This window comes from Chrysemys picta, chromosome 17 (assembly GCF_011386835.1).
Source record: "Chrysemys picta bellii isolate R12L10 chromosome 17, ASM1138683v2, whole genome shotgun sequence".
NCBI lineage: Eukaryota > Metazoa > Chordata > Testudines > Emydidae > Chrysemys > Chrysemys picta.
This window is the reverse complement of record NC_088807.1, coordinates 6,306,273-6,328,001: the sequence shown is the minus strand read 5'-3', so window position 1 is coordinate 6,328,001 and position 21,729 is coordinate 6,306,273. Positions and strand designations below refer to the sequence as shown.

The following is a 21,729-nucleotide window of genomic DNA, read 5'->3' as shown; positions in this document are numbered from 1 at the left end:
GGCCCTGACCCCCACCCCCGAGAATCGCCAAGTTCTCAGCTCCCCGCTCTGTATGGGCCCCCCATCATTGTCACTGAGCCTCACACACAGAGGGGGGGAGGGGCAGTTCCCTCCCAACAGCCCTATGAGCTGGGTCGTTCTACACAGGGAAACTGAGGCTCGGAGCAATATCGTGGCTGGCTAAATGTCACGTAAGGAGAATGCAGGAGAGTAAGGATTAGAACCCATGGCTGCTGGGTCCTAACCCAGCCGTCCTACGCACGCCTTTTGGGGCTAAGTCCCCATTTGTGGCAATTAGCCCTCCACAGCAGCTGGGCCCATCGATCTGCCATTCCCTCTAGGGACGTCAGAGCCAGTCTGCCCTTCACCTTGGTTTCCTCTTTCCTGCATGGCCTGATTTTAGGCTTTTCTTGGGGCTATAAAGGCCAAGGGGATTTAGGGGCTTTTCCTGGGTAGCAGCAGAATCGTTTCAATCAGCCCTCAGGGCTCTTCTGCTTTGTATAATTCCCTGCCTGTTCCCCGCACGCCCAAGCCACAAACATAACCTGCACCTTGCCGCCTCCAGATGACTCAAAACAACTTCTCCCACTGCCTCAGGGGAAGTCTGGTATGAGCCTCAAGATCTGGGAGGAGGGAGCGCCTCAGACTTTGGGAAGAGACTTGCAAATTGTAGATGTGTCCTGAACTGCAATGTAGCATTGCTGTGCCCTGTATAAACAGCTGCTGTGTTCCACCCCAGAGGTGGCTGCATTTCAGTGCTTGGTGGGAGCGGATAGGATTCCTGTATAAAGAGCTGTTGTGATTCACCCCAGAGGTGGTCTATAAAATCAGGACTGGTGTGGAGAACATGAATAAGGAAGTGTTATTTACCCCTTCACTTACCACAAGAATGAGGGGTCACTGGAGGAAATTAACAGGCAGCAGGTTTAAAACAAACACAAGGACGTACTTCTCCGCCCAACACACAGTCAATCTGTGGAACTCACTGCCAGGGGATGTCACGGAGGCCAAAACTATAACAGGGATCAAAAAAGAATGAGATAAGCTCTTGGAGGACAGGTCCATCAGTGGCTATTAGCCAAGATGGTCAGGGACGCAGCCCCATACTCTGGGCGTCCGTAAACCTCTGACTGTCAGAAGCTGGGTCTGGACGACAGCGGTGGATCACTCGATAATGGCCCTGTTCTGTTCATTCCCTCTGAAGCATCTGGCCACTGGCAGAGGCAGGATACTGGCCCTTTGTTCTGACCCAGTCTGGCCGCTCTTATGTTGTTGAGCACAAGAATGCAATGACACAGGACTCGGAGGCATGGCTGTGTATGGCCAAATTTCCCTGAGACTCATGATCCTTGGGCGAGATGAGTCCGGGGAAGCCAGAGCATTTGCTGGTTGCTGTGTATCAGCAGGGCAGGTGGAAGCTGCTATCCTCTCCAGAGCCAGTGTGGCTTAGGGGCATTTAAATGCCGGCCATGTAAGTAGAGAGAGGCGGCAGTGGGAATACAAAACTGGCACCAGGGGCGGGGTGCTCATCCTCCCAGTGTCCGGGCATGGGGGGCAGTGATGGTGTGACAAAGTGGGGATTTCCTGTAATATTGGAATGAATCCTACGTGTGCCTCAGTTTCCCCTAGATGTTCATGGTTACCTAGTGGAAGGGAAAGGGATTGTTTGCCTCAGGGCAGGCTAAGGGACACCTGGGAACTGACCAAGGAGGTCAGATGGGGAGAGATACAGAGTCTGGCTGTGGGAGCCATTCCAGCTTGGCTGGGCGTGGGCTGACCAGGCCGGACGATGCTTTAACCTCCGTGTCTTGGCGCTAAGCTGGGGCCATCCCGTGGTGGGCTTCAGGGACCAATAAACCCGACAGGTCTGCCAGTGCTGCCGAGCGTCCCTGCAAGTGCTGCTGGGGCGTCAGTCCCTGCAAGGGGGACAAGGCTCTCCCAGGCGCCTGGCTGGCCCCGCTGGGCAGAGCTCGCAGGGTGCAGCAGGATGGCTGGAGCCCAGAGGTTCAGTCTCGGAGGTGGGGAGGCCACATGGCTGATCCTGGAGGACGAGTAAGACCCGAGGGACCTGGCCCACTGACGGATTCCTCCGAGAGGCTGTTCCAAAGCTGGGGCGTAGCCCCGATCCTGGGGCTCCGTGACAGATGGCACCAAGCCAGAGCCAAGGCCTCCAAAGGGCATGATGGGTCCTGCAGGGTAAGAGGCCAGGAGGCCTGGCCTCTCTTCTGGTTTGATGCCAGCCCAAGGGGCCAGAAGCTAGAAATTGGGTGGGATGAGTTCGTTGGGTCTCACCCACGCACCCCTGTTTTCCCCCAGCTCCAGCCTCTCCCCGCTCCATTAGTCCTCTTCTGCCACGTCCTGGCATCCCTGTTTGCTTTCCTCCCGCTGTGTGTGTGTGGGGAGCTGCTGCTGATTCCCCCACCTTGTGGCCCCGGGTGGCACAGCGGGCGGAAGATGGAGAAACTAAAGGGCAGCGTGTAGGCCCAAAGTGGGAGTCAGTCCCTGAGCACCTCGGAGGAGCTGCCCCAGTACGCATGAAGCTGAGGGAACCCTGCCTGCTGCCAGCCGATGGGTGACGCTGCCGTGGGGCCGAGTGGAGGGACCCAGTGTCTATGGAGGGGAGAATCCGTTCCCCAGCATCCAGTCTGGGTTTAAATACCCCAGCAGCACTAGGGCTCCCTCCGGGAGATGCCTCTGTAGCCAGAAAGGCTCCAAGCACACAGACGGTCGTGCTGCCCAGCAAGGACTCCCCGGTCGGTCTGAATCCACCTGCCAGCTTGTGTCTTATCCGGAGATTGTCAGCTCTTTGGGGCAGGGACTGCTTTGTGTTTGTACAGCACCTAGCGCAAGGGGTCATGTCCTGGGATTGGTGCTCTAAGGCACTACAGTTATCTGTATAATAAATAATGATTTCAAGGAGGCAGCTGGTTGCGCTTGGGTCAGCCGCGGTGCGGTTCCGGTCTGCAGTGTAAACCGAACCATACCATGTCTGGTTATCCAAGGGACGCACTCTTCCGCTTCAGATCCAAGCTGTGCGGTACTAAGGCCAGGACAGCCTGCCCCTGGGCCCGGAGAGCTCCACGATCACGATATCCAGCCTTCCTTTCCACTTGCCCCCTCTCCTCGTTCTCTGACACTTTTGGATCCACAAGCCGCTCTGCCTGGGACATTTTGCTGTGTCAGGGAGTTGTCAGAACACAGCATCGCCAGTCCCAAGCGTTCAAACCGCAGGAGTGGTCCCCAAAATCATGCCATGGGCTTAAAAATCATTAGCTTAAAAAAATGGGGAGATTTTTTTATTTGCTGGTGGCATGGACACCTAGAAACTTATGTTTCAATGGAAGCCGAGTATCTCACTCCATCCCATGACTCCGGGAGCTGGTGCTTTAAGAGACACACCAAATACCAGGGGAACCGTGATGAAACCACAAGCACTGGCCACTTGGGAGCACCCTGTGTGTGTCACACAACCTCACACACAGTGCTCTTGGCCATGTAAGTGAGGGGCAAATCCTGTGATAAACCCTGTTATACAGCCCAGGAGGAAGGTCGAACGCAGGGACCACCCTCAGCGGGACCCATGAGGTTAGAACGACCCAGCGACATCAATGCTGCAGACGGGCCCTGTGCCAGCAGCAAGCGGGGGGGGGGGGGTCAATCCAGCTGCTGTCAGCTGGGCTCTAAGCACTGTTTTCCTTGCTGGTATATTGAGGGGCACAGGGGGCAGGGGCACCCCCTATCTAGTCACCCATCCATCCCTGTACGCTCCCCTGCCCCCGGTTTTCCAGGCCCAGCTGCAATAGTCAGTCTGTCCTTCTGTCCTTCCATGGGCTTGCTCTCTCCCTATGGACCTGTCATCCATGTGCACTCATCCCCATGTCATCGGGACCCAGTGCGGGGAGGGGTCGGACCTTTGGGTGCACTGGAGAGGGGAGATTCAGATCCATGGGTGCGCTGCGGGGGAGTCGGACCCTTGGGTGCATGGGGGGTGTGTGTCAGACCTTGGGTGTATGGGGTGGGTCGGACCCATTGGTGTATTAGAGGAATGAGGCATCGGATCCAGGGATGTGCTGGAGATGGTCAGGCCCATGGGTGCGGGGGAGTCAGACCTCGGGGTGTATTACAGGAAAAGGGGTCGGACCCATGGGGGCACGGTGGGGTTGTACCCATGGGAATGATAGGCAAAGGGGGGGCAGACTCATGGGTGCAGTGGGGGCGGGGTTTGTATCCAGGGGTGTGTTGGGGGGGCGGGTTGTGCCCATGAGTTTGTTAGGGGAAGGGGGGTCGGACCCATGGGTGTGTTGAGGGGGGGTCAGACCCAGAGATGGTTTATGGGAAGGGGGGTCAGAGCCAGGGCAGGGGTGCAGTGGGGGAGTAGGACCCAGGGGAGTGTTAGGGGAAGGGGGGTTGGACCCAAGGGTATGGTGGTGGGGGGTAGGACTCAGGGGTGCAGGGGGGGTCAGACCCTGGGCTGTATTGGGGAGGGGGTTGGACCCAGGGGTGCACGGGGGGAGGAGGGGTTACATTTTGTAATATGCTCTTGTTATGTGATGAGGTGTCCTTCCCTGGCCCCGCCCCCTTGTGGGTGTAGCCCCTCCCCCAAGGACGCGTCCCCGCCCCAGCAGGGCGTAACACGTTGTGGCCCCTCCTCCTATGGGTGGGTCTTGCGGCTCGCCCCCGCCCACAAGCGGCTGGGGCTTTATATGGGACCCGCCGCGCAGGGGCGTGGCTTGCGTTTGCCCCGCCCCTCTGGCTGCGGGCTCCTCTCGGCTCCTCCCCGTGGGCGGGGCTCGCTGTCTCTGCCAGCGGCGCCATGCGGAAAGGGCCGGGTGCGGGGGCCCGGCGCGGCCGGGGAGGGGGCGGCCCGGAGCCCAGCGCCCCCCCGCGCCGCGCCCCCCCGCGCCTCCTTCTCCTCCTGCTGCTGCTGCTGGTGGCCGGCGCCGGCCTGTACTTGGGCTGGGGGACCGGTGGGGGGCAGCCGCGGGGCCCGCCCGGCGCTCAGGTGAGGGGCAGGGGGTGCGGGTGGGGAGCATGGGGGGCAGGTGCCCGGGTGCGCGGGGCAGGGTGTCTGGGGGACGTGGGGGCGGGAGTAGGGAGCATGGGGGGGGCAGGGTGCCCAGGGAGGGGCAAGAAAGTTGGGGTAGGGAGCATGGGGTGTGTGGGAGCAGGGTGCCTGGAGGGTGGGGAGGGGGGTAGGGAGTATGTTGAGCGTAGGGGCAGGGTGCCAGAGGCACGGGGGCAGGGTGTCTGAGGGGGTGGGGTGTGGGGGCAGGGTGCCCGGTAATGGGGGGGGGAGGTGTTGCAGTGAGGCATGGATGGGATAGGGTGCCTCGGAAGAATGGGGTCGGGGGGGCAGGGTGCCTGGGGGGAAGGGGGGGTAGGGAGTATGTTGAGCGTAGAGGCAGGGTGCCAGAGGCATGGGGGCAGGGTGTCTGAGGGGGCGTGGGGGCAGGGTGCCCGGTAATGGGGGGGGGTAGGTGTTGCAGTGAGGCATGGATGGGATAGGGTGCCCGGGAGGGAGGGGGTGTGGAGTCAGGGTGCCTGGGAGGAGGGGGACGGGGTGGGGGGGTGTTGCAGTGAGGCATGGAAGGTGCAGGGGAGCTGGGCGATTTGAGTCCCGGGGCTGGCAGGCTGGAGGGGAGGCCCTGGGTGTGACGTGCGGGTGCCCAGAGCCCTTGGAAAGGCAGTAGCAACACCAGCGCTGGCATCTCCCCTCCACTGACTCTGGTGGGGGCAGGGAGAGCCCCTTTAATTCTCACTGGCTCTTGTGGTCTGTTCTCCGTCACCCTAGCGGGGTCGTGCAGCGCAGGGGGACGCAGTGGGAGGGCGCCCCCCGTTCGCAGCCACTGCCTGTATTGGGGACAGGATGCCTGGGGAGCCGTAGTCACGGAGCAGGGCCCCGTTGTGCTCAGCGCTGTACGAACACGAGGAAGGAGACAGCCACTGGCTCGAGACCCAGCCCGCAGGACCCCTCTGCTGTTGGTTGGATGGTCTGGGTCCGTTCCTGGTGCGGGGTGTGTTTTGAACGGTCCCTTGGATTCCAGCGCTGTTCCTTTCCGCAGCTCGGCCACAAGCCCCGGAGCCTCTCCAGCAGCCAGGTGAAGCGACTGGCCTCCCTGGTGGACCTCCAGCGCCTCTGGGGCTCCTTCCTGAGGCCCATGCTGATCGAGCGGTACCCGGGCAGCCCGGGCAACAGGAAGGTGCGGCAGGTGAGTGTGGGCTGTGGCCTGGCGAAGCCTTGGGGATGTGTGGTCCTGGTGCTGTGCTGAAGATTGGGGCGCATCCTGGGCTCAGAGGACACCCTGGAATGTGGGACCCCAGAGTAAACTCGGGCCCTGCACACTCCAGGGGTTTGCCCCAGCTGCAGCCAGTGGCTCGAGGCCAGGAATTGCCCTGGGGCAGCTTCGTCTGTTTCAGGCTCCGGTGCAAACAGCGGCTTTGCCTCCCTGCACCCGGGACCCTGGGCAGTCACTGCCATTGGTGCAAAGTGGGCGCGAGAGACCCGCTAACTCAGTGTCCGCAGGGCACTGGTGTTTGTAATCGCACGAGGGAGAATCCAGCCCCAAGGAGTGACAGGGCCCTGGCTGCAATGGGGACAGGGTTAGTCTGTGGCCTTGTCTACACTACACAAGATCTGCAGATATGGCCGTACTGGTATAGCTGTCCTCTGGCACTGCCCCTAGTGTGGACGCTGACAGAAGAGTTTTGCCCGTGTAGGAACAATTTCCCTGAACGACACTTCCATGGCAGCTGCATCTACACTGGGGGTTTTGGCAGCCAGGGTATATTGTTTTTTTTCTTTCCACAACCCAAACGACAAAGCTAAGCTGGGTTTGTGGAGTCACCCTGGCCTGAACTAGAGATGCAGAAGATCTTTGGGGTTGGGTCTGCTGCACCTCTTGGGGAAGCTACACCCGCTTTGAAGTGGGTGCCGAAAGCGCAGTGCATTTTGGAAGCGTCTGTGCGAACGACATGTCCATTGCAGACCCAGCATGCCGAGGTTCAAGCCGTTGAGAATTGGTTTTCCCGTTCTGCAAATATTTTTGAAAGTTCCAAATATTTTCCTGTCTCGAATCAGGACAAAAATCTCGGGTATGTGCAACCCCCCAAGACCGTTTCTTTGCCAGTTTGGGTCAATGGAAACGGTTCGTTTTGATCAGTTTCCCATGTTTAATTTCAGTTTTGACCTTTCTTCAGTCTGATTAGCCGAAATTTCAGAGCAAAACGTTCTTGGTTTGACCCAGAAAATGGGACTGTTTGAAGTGATCAAAACGTTTTATGTGGACAGTTGGAACATTTTTTCGAGGCGGGAGAATTGTCGAACCTGACCCTGTTTCACACAATTTGGATGAGTTGGTGTTTTTTGACGGACAAACGATTTGTCAGAAATGTCCCAACTGGTTTGGGGGGGGGAAGAAGGGGGAGGATACTGGGGATTGGGCTGGTTTCCCCCACCGTCCGATCGCCTGATGGACGGACCCTGAGGCAGGATGTGGGGGATCCTCCAAGCCCCCCAATTAGTGAAGCCTGGCGATTCTCCTGCCCTGTGGAGATGGCTCCAGGGGGTGGAATTGCAGCAGAGAGGGAAGACGGGCTGTGGGGTAGTGGACCGTTGGGAATGTAGACAACGGGGACCTGGTGACCATGAAACCAGCTAGGTGCAAAGGTCACGAGATCCCTAGATGGGTTTCTGGGGCGGAGCTCATGGTGCACGTTGGTACCAATGGTGTGGAAAATAGGAAGGAGGTTGGGGTCGAGACCTCAGTACCAGCTTTCTCGGAGAGGCTACCGGTTCCAGGCAAGCAGAGGGGACTTCAGAGTCTCGTTGCTTGATGGAGAAGGTTATTTCAACTTCTAAGCGCCACTTGGGACTAAAGAAGCGAAGTCACCAAGGCGTGAGAGACAAAATATTGTCTTGGATCCAAAACTGGCCAAGAGGCAGGAAGCAAAGAGCTGCTTCAGGGCGTGTCTACACTGCCATGAAAGACCCGGGGCGTCGCTGCAGCTGGCCCGGCTCAGCTGATGCGGTTTGGGGCTGTGGGTTTATAATACGGCCATGCAAATGTTCAGGCTCTGGCTGGAGCCCGGCTCCGAGACCCCATGAGGAGGGACGGTCTCAGAGCCCAGACTCCAGCCCGAGAGCGAACATCTACATGGCAACTTTTAGCCCTGCAGCCCGAGCCCGAGTCAGCTGGCCTGGGTCACAGTGTAGACTGTTCCCTCATCTATTGATTGTGTATTAATTACATTGATTACTTATCTTCCCAACCACCGGGCTGAGGTTTGGTGGGTTCCTGGCCCAAGATCAAGCCGAGTGTGGTTAGAATGACTAAGACCCGACGTGCATGGTTGCGACCTAAGTTCCCTCCAAGCCGCGCGGCCGTCATCTGTATTTCCTCACCCTACTAATGTCAGGGTGCCCTTCTCTCATAGTTCACTAGGCCTTCTACCTCAAGCTTATTAGCATATATGTTAATTAGTTAACTGAGGGGAGGGATAGTTCAGTGGTTTGAGCATTGGCCTGCTAAACCCAGGGTTACGAGTTCAATCCTTGAGGGGGCCACTTAGGGAGCTGGGGCAAAATCAGTACTTGGTCCTGCTAGTGAAGGCAGGGGGCTGGACTTGATGACCTTACAAGGTCCATTCCAGTATCTAGGAGACAGGATATCTCCATTATAACAAAAAAAAATAACAATAACAAATAACAATGGGGGGGGGGGTGACGCGATGCCGATGGAATTCACTGGTGACGGGCAGCATAACACACGCTGAATGCAAACTCCTCCGGCTTTTCCCGGGTGCTAACCCAGTTGGATACGCTCAGGAATGGCCCCCATCTCACATGGGATAGCACCGAACAAAGGGGGTCCAGAGACCGGGGACAAGACTGAGCAGAGTCGGGAAAACCTCTTGGGTGTAGCTGGGACCGATCGGAATCGTTACTCTGGGGTGGGATGAGCAAGAGGGATCTTGGCAGCAATCTTTCCAGACCAGTTGTTACTTGATAGGGGAGATAGGATGCTTCTCTCCTGCGCCTGGAAGGGGACGTTCCAGGGAATTAAAAGGTGGGGGAGTCAAATCTGGTAAAAGGAAAACCTGCTTCCTGTGATGTGTGATTAGCCAGTGGAACTCACTGCCACAGGAATTCACCAGGGCTGAGAACTTACTAAGATTCTCAAAGGAACAGGACATTTGTATGGAGAACAAGGATACCCAGAGCAGTGGGTGGTCAGTACCAAGAATCTGGTGGAGAGAGTGAACCCGTGCCAGGCATCGAGCTGGTCTCTAAGTTAGGATGAGCCCAAACGTGGGAGGCAGATCATCCCACGGCTGCTACTGCAGGGTTCTGTCGCCTTCCTCTGAAGCAGCTGGTGCTGGGCACCGTCAGAGGTGGGATGCCAGGCTAGGTGGGCTGCATCTCTGATCCTGTCAGGCAGCGCGTGGGGTCCGCCTCGGAGCATCCTAGCCCCATTGCACTGGGCAGATCCCTTTGGAGATAGTGAGCATCTCTCCGACCCTGCCCCTTGCCTTAGAAGGGTGAGACTGTCCCCCCCAGGCCTCCCTGCTGATATCCCCAAAACCGCCGCCATCTGCCCCCCACCCCCACCCCCAACAGCACCCTGACGGCTTTTCCATCTTGTCCCAGTTCATTGTGGATAGCCTGGCCACGCTGGCTGCGGGCTGGCGGGTAGAGCTGGACGCCTTCGAGGATCGGACCCCGCGGGGTGTCGTGAGCTTTGCCAATGTAGTGGCCACGCTGGACCCCGCTGCCGGGCGGCGCTTGGTCCTGGCCTGCCACTATGACTCCAAGTACTTCCCCCGCGACCGGCAGGGCCGCACCTTCCTGGGGGCCACCGACTCGGCCGTGCCCTGCGCCATCCTGCTGGAGCTGGCCACAGCCTTGGATGCAGAGCTGCTAAAGGCCAAGGAGCAGGTGAGTGCTTCCCAGGTTGGGGGTTTTACTCTTGGCTTGGGGAAAGGAATGGAGTCTAGTGGGTAAAATCAGCGGTGGCTGGAAGCCAGGACTCCTGGGTTCTATCTCTGGCTCTGAGAGGGGAGTGAGGTCTAATGGTTGGAGTTGGGAGCTAGGACTCCTGGGTTCTATCTCTGGCCCTGGGAGGGGAGTGGGGTCTAGTGGTTAGAGCAGGGGGCTGGGAGCCAGGACTCCTGGGTTCTATCCCCAGCTCTGCTGCTGTCCTGGTGCAGTCCCCTCACCTATCCGGCAGTGCCGGGGTTGAGCGAGCCCGTGTCTCTCCCCAGGGCTCCGAGGTGACGCTGCAGCTGCTGTTCCTGGACGGCGAGGAGGCCTTCGGGGAGTGGAGCGAGAGGGATTCCCTGTACGGGGCGCGCCACCTGGCTGAACACATGGCCAAGGCTCAACACCAGCCGGGCACCAGCCAGCTCCAGGCTATGGTGAGAGCCGCCCGCCTGCCCCTCTGGGGAGCTCTGCACAGGGGATCTTTCAGGATGGGGGGGTGCCTGTCTGGGGGGGGGGGGGGGTGTCACTCTGTGCACTGGATCTTGTACCAATCTCTACCTCAGAGCCTCCCGGGGTGACTGGGCCCCTGCAGATTTAACCCCTCGTTGCTTCCTTCCAGAGCCTGTTTGTCCTGCTGGACCTGCTGGGGGCCCGAAACCCGACCATCCAGAACCACTTCCCCCTCACCGCCTCCTGGTTCGACCGGCTCGTCGGCATCGGTACTGAACCGTCCTTCCTTCCAAGGGTGGGAGGTGCTTGTCCCCCCAGGCACCCGTAGCAGGACAGCTACTCTCCCTCCCCCTTCCCCCCCCAGTCCTGATGGTCCTGCATCTGTCTGATAATGAATAAAAGTGCCTGGGTTCTAGCCCCAGCTCTGGGAGGAGAGTGGGGTCTAGTGGTTAGAGCAGGGGGGCTGGGAGCCAGAACTCCTGGGTTCTCGCTCCAGCTCTAGGAGGGGAGTGGGGTCTAGTGGTTAGAGCAGGGGGCTGGGAGCCAGGACTCCTGGGTTCTAGCCCCAGCTGTGGGAAAGAGCTGGGAATTGGGGATTCAGTCCCCCCGGGCTGTTGACCTGGCATCTTTCACCAACACTTTATTTCCCTCAAACACAACATGTCAGGTTTGAAATCCCCCCTCCCTTTCTGGCGTTTTCCCCTGCCTGCTCCCAGAGACAGCAGCGTCTCCATGCCCTCAGGGAGCTCTGGTGTGAGCGGACAGGCCGCTGTGGGGCTCGTCTCACCACGTCCCCAGCCTCGCAGGTCCCATTAACCAGCCCATTCCTCACCCTCTGTTCTGTCTCGCCCAGAGAAGCGTCTGCACCAGCTGGGCCTGCTGCAATCCCACCCCCGGGAGCAGACGTACTTCCAGCGGGAGCCTGCGTATGGGCCTGTCGAAGACGACCACGTCCCCTTCCTCCGCAAAGGTACCTGCCCTGCCCCTGGTTACCGGGCGTCCAGGCGCAGAGCAGTGGGGGCGGACAGCTGGGGGGGCCTCCCTGGAGGAGCTAGGGCAGAATGTGTGGTGAGACTCCCCCAGGCTCCCCCACAAGCCTGGCCTCGTGAGTGGAGCAAGGGACTGAGACCTGGGTTCAGGTCCTGGCTCTACCGATGCCCTGCTGGGTGACTTTGCTGCTGTCTTCCTCAGTTTCCCCATCTGTGAAGTGGGGGGAATCATTCTGACCCCCTTTGTAAAGTGCTTTGGGATCCCCTGAGGACAAGGGCTATGCAAGAGCTAAGTGGTGTTATTTAAGGGGGTAAAATGCTTTATAAATGTTGTTTGCCTGCCTGGCACGCTTCACCCCAGAGGTGGCTGCAATTTGAACGTAGGCTCTGGGATCCTTGGGGGTGAAAGACTTTATAAACACACCATTGCTATCTCGCCACTTGGCCCTGACCTGTTTGATGTCTCTGGCCAACCTGGTTCCCATAATGCACCTGGCCTGCTGCTCGTTGTTAGGTCAGGGGAGCACAGGGCTCCTAGATGTAAGGTCAGGTTGTGCCCGGATCCCTGAGGGCCTGGCTTCATCTGCTGAGGCGGTGTGTGGGTTTAGAATGTGTCACACGTCGCCCTCTAGTGGCTGGGCCACATAAGGATAATAGTCTACTACTGCTGACACTAGTGGAATTACTCCTGTAGCTCCAGCAATAGAGGCTGGTGCTTGCAGCGCTGCAGGTTCCGGGTTGGTTCCCCGCTGACCGTCCATGTATCTGTCTGGCTGCAGGAGTGCCGGTGCTGCACCTCATCGCCACCCCCTTCCCGTGGGTCTGGCACACGATGGAGGACACGGAGCAGAACCTGCACCCCCCGACCGTGGAGAACCTCTGCAAGATCCTGGCTGCCTTCCTGGCCGAGTACCTGTGGCTGTGACTGCCCAGAGCCTCCCCTGGCGAGGGGACCAACCTCTCCCTGGGCCTCGCGGGATCCTTCGCCCCTCCTGGGCCGAGCTCCATGGGGCCAGTGGCCAAAACACCCCAGGGACCAGGCAAGGCGGCTTGGGGGGCCCAGGCTGTGGCAGCCCCGCAGGGGCCGGGGGAGCTGTTACGATGGTGGCGTCTCAGAGAGGACGGGAAGGGAGATTGTGCTGCGTCTGTGAAACCTCTTGCTTCAGCCCCTTGAGGTTGGGCCCACGGCTCAGAAGCAGGAATAACTGGGCTGAACTCGGACTGTGCCGGGGGCAGGACACCGGGGGCTGCGGGGGGTCCAGGCCTGTGCTCTCTGCAACGAGGCCTCCAGCTGCTGCTCCCATTTCTGGGGCCCGTTCAGCCCTGGGGGCACCGGGCTCCCAGCCTCGCTCGGGGGCTGCTCCACAGCGACTCTGGTAACAAAGAGCTGCCCCATCAGGGCTGCTGCCCCCTCCCCATAGCGCCCCTCACGCTGGGCAGCCCTGGGCACTGCGGGGCTGGGACACTGCTGCTGGCATGGCTGTTTCCTTCGCTCCAGCCGCAGCCCCAGCTCCCATCACCAGGAGCCAACCCCAGCTCCCCTCCCCTTCCTGCCGGGCCTGTCTGTGTGTAACCCGTGCAGAACCAGCGCCCCCTGGTTTCCCTCTATTTCCTCCCTCTGGACTGAGAGGCAGCACCGCCTAGTGGGCAGAGCACTTGACTGCAGCCCTTGGGTCTGTTCCACGCGCTGCCACTGACTGGCTCTGTGAGCTTGGGTAAAACCCTTTCCCCTCCCTGTGCCTCAGTTTCCCCTCCCACCCTGTGTCTAGTAAGACTGTGAGCTCTTTAGGGCAGGGCCTGTCTGTTTTATGTTCTGTGTGTAAAGTACCTAGCACAAGGGGGTGTCAGTGCCACTCTGACAGACCATAATCTCACCCTCTGAGCTCTCCCAGCCCAGCCCAGCGGTGGGGGGTGGTTATGGTTTAACAGGAGATGAAATGATTCACGGCGCTTCAACTTTTCATGTGCTAGAAGCTGGTTTATTGTCACCGCTCAGTAGCTCCCAAGCAAAGCAAGCGCTAAGCCGCAGGGGCGCTGGGTTAGAGGCAAATTGCACTTGAATTAAAACCCCTTTGTGGGACTCTGCGAACCACCCGCCGGGTCCTTCCCAGGCACCTGCCGTGTGAAGATCCAAACACTTCACCCCCCCTCGGTGAGAGGCTGGCGGGAATGGACTGTCAGAGCGAAAGGGGCTGGGGCTGAAAGCTTTGAGAACCAGACCCTGCGGGGGCCAGGCCGAGCCGCGGGTCAGGGCTCGGGGACACTGGGGTTCCCTTTGTGGGGTGGGGTAAATAGCGACCAATTTCTGGGGGAGTCCAGCTGAATTTCGCTGCAGCTGTCAGGGGGCTGGGGGCAGAGGAGGGTTTGACTCTGGAAGTGAGAATTGCTCGGACATTTAACCCGGGAATGGAGGCGACATTCCCTGAGCTGCCCAGGAATTGGCAGGGCCGTCGCCACGGAGCTCGGCTGAGGATTGGCCCCACCCCCTGGATGCTGTCAGACCCTGGGCCTGGCTGTGTGTGGAGCCGGGCTGAGCCGACGTGCCCGTTCCGGGCGGGAGCGAGGGGCTAGGCCTGGCCTCTGCCGAAGGAAACAGCTTGGGGGAGGCAGGTGGCTCCCAGGTGCCATTAGAAATCTGAGCCCCCCGGGGGGGAGCAGCAGAGCCCAGGGGAGACGGGAGCGTAACCTAGGGTGACCAGGTGTCCCGATTTTATAGGGACAGTCCCGATTTTTGGGTCTTTTTCTTATATAGACTCCTATTACCCCCCACCCTTGTCCCGATTTTTCACATTTGCTGTTTGGTCACCCTAGCGTAACCCCAACTCTCAGATCCCTGCTCTCCGGGCCCCAGGAGCAGCAGGTGGGCGGGAAGCGTGAGGCTGCCCCCTGCTGGAGGACGGAGGTGCTGCTTGAGAAGGCAGAAGCCGCAGGCGGGGTCAGCGATGGGCGCAGGGGCTGCCCTGAGGTGGCAGTGACTCAGGGTTTGCCTTTGAACCTGGGCCACTTGCTGATGACCCTGTAGAGGGCGTTCCCGGGGCAGCTGGTCGGGAACACGTTGCGATGCCCCGTCAGGGTGTAGCTGCGTCTCAGGAAGCCCTTGGAGACGGCGCATTGGATCAGGCTCTTGGCGGCGTTCAGGGCGGCAGCGTTGGGGGCTCTGCCTGCAGGACAGAACAGCCCCCTGTTAATCTCACCCTGGCCCTCGGCCCCTCTCTGCTGCTCAGGGGATGTGACTGTGGCCTGAATAAATAACCCCCCTCTGCCCACGCTCTCCATTGGCCACGTCAGTGTCACTCCCTCCCACACATTCGGTAATGCATCCCCCCCGCTCAGCTGCATTTGCTTAGCCAAGGTCCCTCCCCCCTTTCCTGGCCCTGTGCCCCAGCCTGGTGCCCCACAGGGGGGAGCTCGACCGTGGCATAGCCCGGCGGGATGGCGCTGAAGCCAGCTGGGTTAGCCCCGGGGCAGATCTCTCGCTGAATCCAAACCCCTGCCCCTGAGCTCTCAGCTGGGAGGGGGCACACGGTGCCCAGTGCCCCCAGCTGCAGCCGCCCTGTGAGTGCCCAAAGGATTCCCGCCATCTGTAAGGCTATTTAAGGCAGGGGAGTGACATCATCAACGCTCGTTCTTCACGGAATCCCGGCCCAGGATGGCTGCTGGAAACACCTTAGAAACAAAGACTGGGGCGGGACCCACGTACTGGAGAAGTTGCCCAGGAAGCTGAATCCCAGCGACTTGGCGCTCCAGTTGTAGGCGTGGGCCCCCACGCTGCTCCAGCCTCTGCCCTCGTAGACTCTGCCGTCCTCGCCGATCAGGAAGCTGCAGGCAGAGCGCAGTGTGAGACCCGCACAGGCACGTCGGCCGCAGCCTCCCCTCCCCATCGCTCCCGGGAGCTCCCCCAGGGTCGTCGCTGGCCCTGCCCGGGTTTGAACCTGGGACCCTCGGAGCTAGAAGCTCATTCCTCTGCCATGCAGCTAAAGACCCAGTGAGTAAAGGGACTGGAAGGCGGGGGGGGGGGGAACCTGTATTGCACTGTTTGGCCATTAGGTGGCGCTTTGAGTAATGCCCCTTATGGAAGCAGTACTGGGCTTCACCTGGACACAGGTGGGGGGTGAGGGAGGGCTGTAGCCGGCCCAGATGTGGGGCAGGAGAACAGCCCTTGGACCCGCCGCCCTGCGGGAAATTCCCAGCTGGGTTTCCATCCCCCGACGTCACCATCTCAAAACATTTCACAGAGCAAAATCTCCGGCCAGGTTTTCATTGCGGGGCGTCAGGCCGGCCCCACGGAAAGGTGTTGATAACACCGGCATGGGGGCAGTGTCAGAGATGAGCAGGGCACAGGCCACGCAGCATCTGTCAGCCAAGCTCCTGGCATGGCCCAGGGGCTCCCTGTGGCCCTCCATCCCCCCCACCAGCTCCATGACTGCCCCCTTCCCATCCCCTGCTCTTCAGGGACTCCCTCAGCCCCCCCCCCCAATCTCCCCCTGCCAGGGGCTCTGTGGCCCCCGTCCCCCTCCAGGGCAGGCAGGGCTCGCAGTGCTGGGAGGGCTGGGGGTGCAAACACATCTCTGCACCTGCCCCCCTCCCCCAGTGACTCATGGGGGGGCAGGACTTGGGGGAGGGTCTGGAGCCACAGCCCAGCCTGGTCCCGTGTTCCAGCCCCCCTGGGTCCCGGCCTGGGGGAGGGGCAGGAGCATGAACGGCAGCTGCTGGGGTGGGGCGAGGGATGGGACAGGGCACCAGCACTTGGGCAGGGCATGGCGGAGGGGGCACACGGGGGGCCAACTGCTGAGGAACTGCCTGAGAAACAGAGTCAGGAACTACTGGGTTGGCCCTTCCCAGCCTAAATCCGGTTCCCACACTTCCAAGTCTCAGCACCAACCCTGGCTCCCCATCATCCCTCAGCCCCCCCTTCGCAGGGTGCTTCCCCCCCCCCGATGGAAGGGAGTCTGTATAACCCACATTTCACCCCTCCTGCCCCCCATGGCTGCCTGGGGGCATATGCCCCTCAGCTCTGTGGAGGCCCCCGCCCCACCCTGCCGCACTCACTTGTAGCCGATGTCGGGCCAGCGCTGGGTGTCCATGTGATAGTTCTGGATGCCCCTGACCTGCCGGCTGCAGGAGGCCTGTGAGGTGCAGCGGTTCCCTGCCGTGTGGTGGATGATGATGTAGGGCACTGGGGTCCTCAGTGGGACCCTGCTTCTCGGGGGCCGGGCCCCCCACTGTCGGCGTGAGATGATGCGGGGGCAGCCTGTGCCATGCGGGGGAGGGGAGAAAGGGCTGGGTTAATGTGGCTGCCCCCCACCTGCCCCAGCCCACGCAGCAGGATCGGGCCCAGAGCTGGTGCTCTGAGTGGGGCCGCAGCAATGGGGTGGGGGTGGGGCCAGCAAAGGCCGTGCACGGCGCAGGAGGGACGCGCAGCCCTGCGTTAAATGAGACGGGGCTGGGGAGAGGCCTGGCCGGAAGCCTGCTCGCCGTGCAGCAGCACCCGCCGCTGGCAGGAAAGGGGCGAACGGGGAGCCAGGCCAGGCTGGAGGGAGGCCAAACAAGGGCTGGGCTGGAGAACGTGGGTGGGGCTGGTGCTCCAAACTCACCCCGGGCTGGGGAAGCTCCCACCCAGGGTGTGCGGCTCAGAACCCGTCTGTCTCCTCTGCCCCCTCCGGTCACTTGTATCCCTCCAGCCTGTCCCCTCCGCTGTACAGCCTTTCCGCTCTCTCTGCATCCGGGAGGCCCCTGATCCTTCTGGTCTCCCACTGCTGACCCCCCTGCCCCTCTGCCAGGAACGTCCGAGTCGGGGTGACCAGGATGGAGCCCAGTGCCCCAGAAACTGGAAGGTCAGAGCATCCGACCCTGAGAAAAGGCTCATTGGGCACAATCAGCCTGTGGAACTCGCTGCCACTGGCTGTCACTGGGCCACGAGCAGGATCCAGCAACGGCTCAGAGGTTTCTACGGAGAACGAGACCAGCCAGCGTGGGACTGGACGGGCTCCCGCCCCAGGGCTTGGGGCCATTAACTGATGGGAACAGAAAGGAAATTGCCCTGTGGCCGGGTTATTCCATCATGGGCCACTAGGGGGTGCCAGTCACCTCCCTCTGGACCATCTGGCACTGGCCACTGCTGGAGCACCGGGGTAGATGGGCCCTGCTCTGATCCGGGGGCGATTTCTTGGCTGCAGGGACATTCCCAGCATGAATCCTGCTAACGGGGCCTTGGTGGGAGCTGGGGACCAGCTAGTGTTGTTACAGCTCCCCCCCACCCCCACCTCTGCCCCTGCTCTCCCCCTCCCCAGCCCCCTTTCCCCTGCCCTCCCCACACAGCCTCAGCTCGCTGCCCCTCTGCTGCTGGGAGCTGGCCCTTTCTGGCTCTTGGTTGCCCCAGGGCAGTTCGGGTTGAGCTGGGCTGGCAGGGGACACGGCCTGGGCGGGAGGTGTGCGACAAGACACTCTGGGATCGGCTCCCCATGGGCAGGGCCAGGGGCCTCGTCCCGTGGGCCGATGAACACTAGGGCTCTGGGAACGGGCGGCAGGGGACGACCCAGCCCTGCCTCATGGAGGGATGGGCTGGACTGAAGCCGAGGGGCATCTCTAGCTCTGCAGGGGCAAGTCCAGCCCCGGGCGCCAGGCCAGGGGCTGGGTTAGTTGGGCGCCTCCATCGTTAATTTCCCATGCCTGCGTTTCCGCCTCCTGGGTTCTGCGCTGCATCAGGGATTCCCAGCCCTGCCCCCCACCCCCGGCCCGGGGGGATCCAAACTCACCGAGCGCCGCGGCGCAGAGCGCTGAGAGCAACACGACCCGCGTCAGCAGCAGCATCTTCCTCTCGCTCGGCCCTGTGGGGACACGCGCCTGTCACAGCCGCCTGCCACCCGCAGGAGGGGGCGCTGCTGGGCCGGAGCCAAACATACCCAGAGCCCCTGGGTAGCAGATCCCCCTGCGCTCCGGCTGCCCTGGGCTCCCAGCCCGGCCTGTCGCCTGAGGGCAGCGTCCCAGCCCTGCCCAGATCCCCCTTTCCCCCGAGCTCCCCGGGTCCCCATGGCAGCCCCTTGAGCTGCAGGCTCAGTGCTGGCCCCAGCTGTACTAACACTGCCCAGCTGGGTCTGTGGGGAGAAGAGCCGGGCTGGGGGCAGAGCTGGGCTATGGAGACCGGCGCCCTGCGGGGTGCAGAGGGGGGCTGGCATGTGCCCACCTGGATTCCTGCAGAGGTGGGAGGAGAGTGAGCTCCCGGCACCGGCACCTGCTGCTCTCTATAAGCACCTGCCAGGGCGACGGGGGTGGGGCCAGGTAGTTGGTCAATAAACCGTCGTGCCGATGCTGTTTGAGAGCCCAGCCACCGTGGAGGAACGATTGGGGGGATTTCACCAGGGCTGCGGTTGCTGAAGACCAAGCCGGGCTCTTGCAGCAGGGCTCAGGGGTCTGTAGCAGCACCAGGGCCGACAGACTGCGTCCGAGTGGGAGGGAGCGATTCTGGTCTGGCAGCGCGATCCCGGGGGCAGAACCTTCATCCCAACCTGGGCAAGGCTGGGCACAGAGCACAGACCGGCCTGGAGAGCTGGGGAACGCCGCACCGGGGGGACAGCACGTCAGCCACCGTCCGTGCCACCATTTCCTGCTCCGACCGATCCAGAGACGCTGTGTGCCCCAGCTCCCGCTGCATTAAGGCAGGGCCTATAGGTCCCAACCAACATCAGTCCTGCATTGGGCCGGGCGCTGCCCAGACCCACAGTGACTGAGGTCAGCACTAAGAGCAGACAAGACAGGATGTGCTACTTATAAAGACAGACCAGAGCACAGTCGTCTGGTGACAAAGACCCTCGGCCAGGTTCATTGCCCTGAAGGTGCAGTCCTAGTTCCCTGGCTCCGTGGTTACAGGTTCACTAACACGAGTGCCCCGTGGCAAGGAGCGGCTCAGTCGGCAACGGGAATCGCCGCTGTCTCCTAGGCCACACACAGACTGACGATGAGGTACCCGAGAGCAATAGACTGAGACAAACAGTTTCCGTCCCACCTTCCGTGTGTCACCACATTCACCTGTCACCTCCCCTGGGGCCTGAGATCTTGGACAAAACACCCCCTGTTTATTATTTTGTCCAATCATCTTATTTTGCACTAAAGTGAATGTATTTGTCCCACCTACGCTATATTTACGTAAATCTCTAGTACCTAGGACACTAGCGACAACGTTGCCGAGTACGTGAACTGCACAGCAAACCTGTCAGCATTTGCTCTAACCCACGGCCTGACTTTGGTTCACAGCCTCCGGTTCAGGCCTCAAATCTTGCCCCAGGCCCAGTGCTCCAGGCTCTCTGTGCTACCCCGGTCGCTGCACAGACACACGGTGCCCGAGATCGGGGCCAGGGAAGGGATCTGAGCCCACAGCTCCCACCTAGTGGTCAGGGGAGGGCATGACAGATGCTCTCTGTCCTGGTGCCCCCTGTTGGTAGCCGCTCCCACCCTGTGCTGTCTGTCCCCTCCTGTCTCGCCCTCCGGCTGGGTCACAGGCTGTGTCCAGCCCCTCTGGGGTATGTAAAGGGTCCAACAAATGCTAGTTCTGCTGCCTGGCAAAGGGCTTTGGGCATCACCCGGCCAAAACCCCAGAGTCGGGACTCTCTGGGATGGGGGATCTCCCTAATCCTGAGTCACTAGTGTCAGGGACAGGCCGTGTGCCTCCAGCCCTGACCGGGGACCCCTGGCCCACCCTCTCCCCCGGGCTCCAGCAGGGCCCCAAGGCTGACAGCTGAGCCCTGCCCGTGGAGAGCTCTGTGTCACCCCCCCCACACACACCCTCCCGGGTCACTTCCCGCCGGTCTCCCCAAGCCAGAGGGAGAAGCAAAGACCAGAACAACCCCGAGGAGACGTCTCTGACCCTGCAAATGCCCAGAGTCCTTCCCCTCAACAGCTCAGGTAGCGCATCAGCTGGGCCTGCCGCCGGCTCCTTCTGCAGAGCTGCCGATCCCAGCCCTGCTCCCCTCCGCTGGCGCCTTTCAAGGGAGCTGCTCTCTGCTCCCTGCCAAGCTCCTCCTCCGGCCAGGCAGGGCCCTGCAGGTGGGGCACGCCCTGCGGGTGGGGCAGGGCAGAGCTGCCAGGGGTGGCCCATCACCTACATTGTATTTCTCAAACAAGGGGTGTTTCCTTAGCATCCCCGCCCCACCCCATCTCCTGAGATTATCAGCAACATCACCGAGATGCAGGACTCACCTACCTTCGCCGGGCGTCTTTCTTGCTGCTTTTCGCAGCACTCAGCAGCTCCCGGTCTTGTTGGACGGAGATGGAAAGATAAGGGACGTCCCTTGTAATAAGGGACTGTAGGCAACCCTGCCACCAGGGCCCAGGGCAGTTCCGTGACCCCACCCTCTCTGGGGGCTGTTTGTGCATCCATCACAGGGCCCCGTCGCGCCAGGTGCTGTACAGACACACAGTGACCGAGATCAGGACCCCGTCACGCCAGGCGCTGCCCAGACACACAGTGACTGAGATCAGGGCCCCATCGCGCCAGGTGCTGTACAGACACACAGTGACTGAGATCAGGACCCCGTCACGCCAGGCGCTGCCCAGACACACAGTGACTGAGATCAGGGCCCCGTCGCGCCAGGTGCTGTACAGACACACAGTGACCAAGATCAGGGCCCTGTTGCACTGGGTGCTGCCCAGACACACAGTGACTGAGATCAGGGCCCCATTGTGCCGGGCGCTGCCCAGACACACAGTGACTGAGATCAGGGCCCCATCGCACTGGGCGCTGCACAGACACACAGTGACCAAGATCAGGGCCCTGTTGGGCTGGGGTGCAGGAGGGGGTGTGGGGTGCGGGCTCTGGGAGGGAATGTGGGTGCGGGAGGGAGCTCAGGGCAGGTGCAGGGGGCTGGGGTGTGGACTCCGAGAGGGAGTTTCGGTGCGGGAGGGAGTTCAGGGCAGGGGCTTGGGGCATGGGAGGGGATTCGGAGTGCGGGCTCTGGCTGGCGCTTACCTCAGGCGGCACCCGGAAAGCTGTCAGCATTTCCCTCTGTCTCCTAGGCGGCGGTGTGGCCAGGCGGCTCTGCGCGCTGCCGTTGCTCTGCAGGTGCCGCCCCCCTGCAGTTCCCAGCCAATGGGAGATGTGGAGCCGGAGCTGGGGGTCAGGGAAGTAGCATGCCGAGCTCCCGTGAACACCCCTAAACCTAGGAGCCAGAGGGAGATGCCAGCAGCTTCCTTGGACCTGAACAGGCAACTGAACTTTTAACGGGAGTGGCCAGGGTCCCTTTTCAACCCGCCGTTGCCATCAAAAACCGAACACCTGGCAACCCTAGCGCCAGGTGCTGTTATCCTCATGGCACAGCG

The 21,729-nt window shown here is 61.1% G+C and overlaps 2 protein-coding genes across 3 annotated transcripts; one reads left to right on the top strand and one right to left on the bottom strand.

The window, feature by feature from the left end:
* Positions 1-4,740: 4,740 nt before the first annotated feature.
* QPCTL (glutaminyl-peptide cyclotransferase like) lies at positions 4,741-13,377 on the top strand. Of its 2 annotated transcripts, none has more exons than XM_065571579.1 (7): positions 4,741-5,002; positions 6,063-6,209; positions 9,647-9,934; positions 10,261-10,413; positions 10,599-10,698; positions 11,288-11,399; positions 12,198-13,377. In XM_065571579.1, the coding sequence occupies exons 1-7, from the start codon at positions 4,814-4,816 to the stop codon at positions 12,796-12,798; spliced, it is 1,590 nt and encodes a 529-aa protein (XP_065427651.1). In that variant the 5' UTR covers positions 4,741-4,813; the 3' UTR covers positions 12,799-13,377. The 2 variants fall into 2 exon arrangements, with proteins under 2 accessions (XP_065427651.1, XP_065427652.1); XM_065571580.1 differs by having other exon boundaries at positions 4,745-5,002; positions 11,283-11,399.
* Positions 13,378-14,208: 831 nt separating this feature from the next.
* On the bottom strand, positions 14,209-20,420 carry LOC101936596 (peptidoglycan-recognition protein SC2-like). The gene is made up of 5 exons (XM_005313206.4): positions 20,279-20,420; positions 18,174-18,245; positions 16,468-16,669; positions 15,119-15,237; positions 14,209-14,579 (listed from the first exon to the last, which is right to left on the bottom strand). The coding sequence occupies exons 2-5, from the start codon at positions 18,226-18,228 to the stop codon at positions 14,395-14,397; spliced, it is 561 nt and encodes a 186-aa protein (XP_005313263.4). The 5' UTR covers positions 18,229-18,245; positions 20,279-20,420; the 3' UTR covers positions 14,209-14,394.
* Positions 20,421-21,729: the final 1,309 nt, after the last annotated feature.

Bases quoted from the DNA above. Each gene is read 5' to 3' on its own strand.
- QPCTL (XM_065571579.1), top strand. From the start codon at position 4,814: ATGCGGAAAGGGCCGGGTGCGGGGGCCCGGCGCGGCCGGGGAGGGGGC. The intron at 6,210-9,646 runs GTGAGTGTGGGC...ATCTTGTCCCAG, and splicing joins GCAACAGGAAGGTGCGGCAG to TTCATTGTGGATAGCCTGGC. The intron at 11,400-12,197 runs GTACCTGCCCTG...GTCTGGCTGCAG, and splicing joins CGTCCCCTTCCTCCGCAAAG to GAGTGCCGGTGCTGCACCTC.
- LOC101936596 (XM_005313206.4), bottom strand. From the start codon at position 18,228: ATGCTGCTGCTGACGCGGGTCGTGTTGCTCTCAGCGCTCTGCGCCGCG. The intron at 16,670-18,173 runs GTGAGTTTGGAT...CGCATGGCACAG, and splicing joins GCTCTGCGCCGCGGCGCTCG to GCTGCCCCCGCATCATCTCA. The intron at 14,580-15,118 runs GTACGTGGGTCC...TCTGTCCTGCAG, and splicing joins CTTCCTGGGCAACTTCTCCA to GCAGAGCCCCCAACGCTGCC.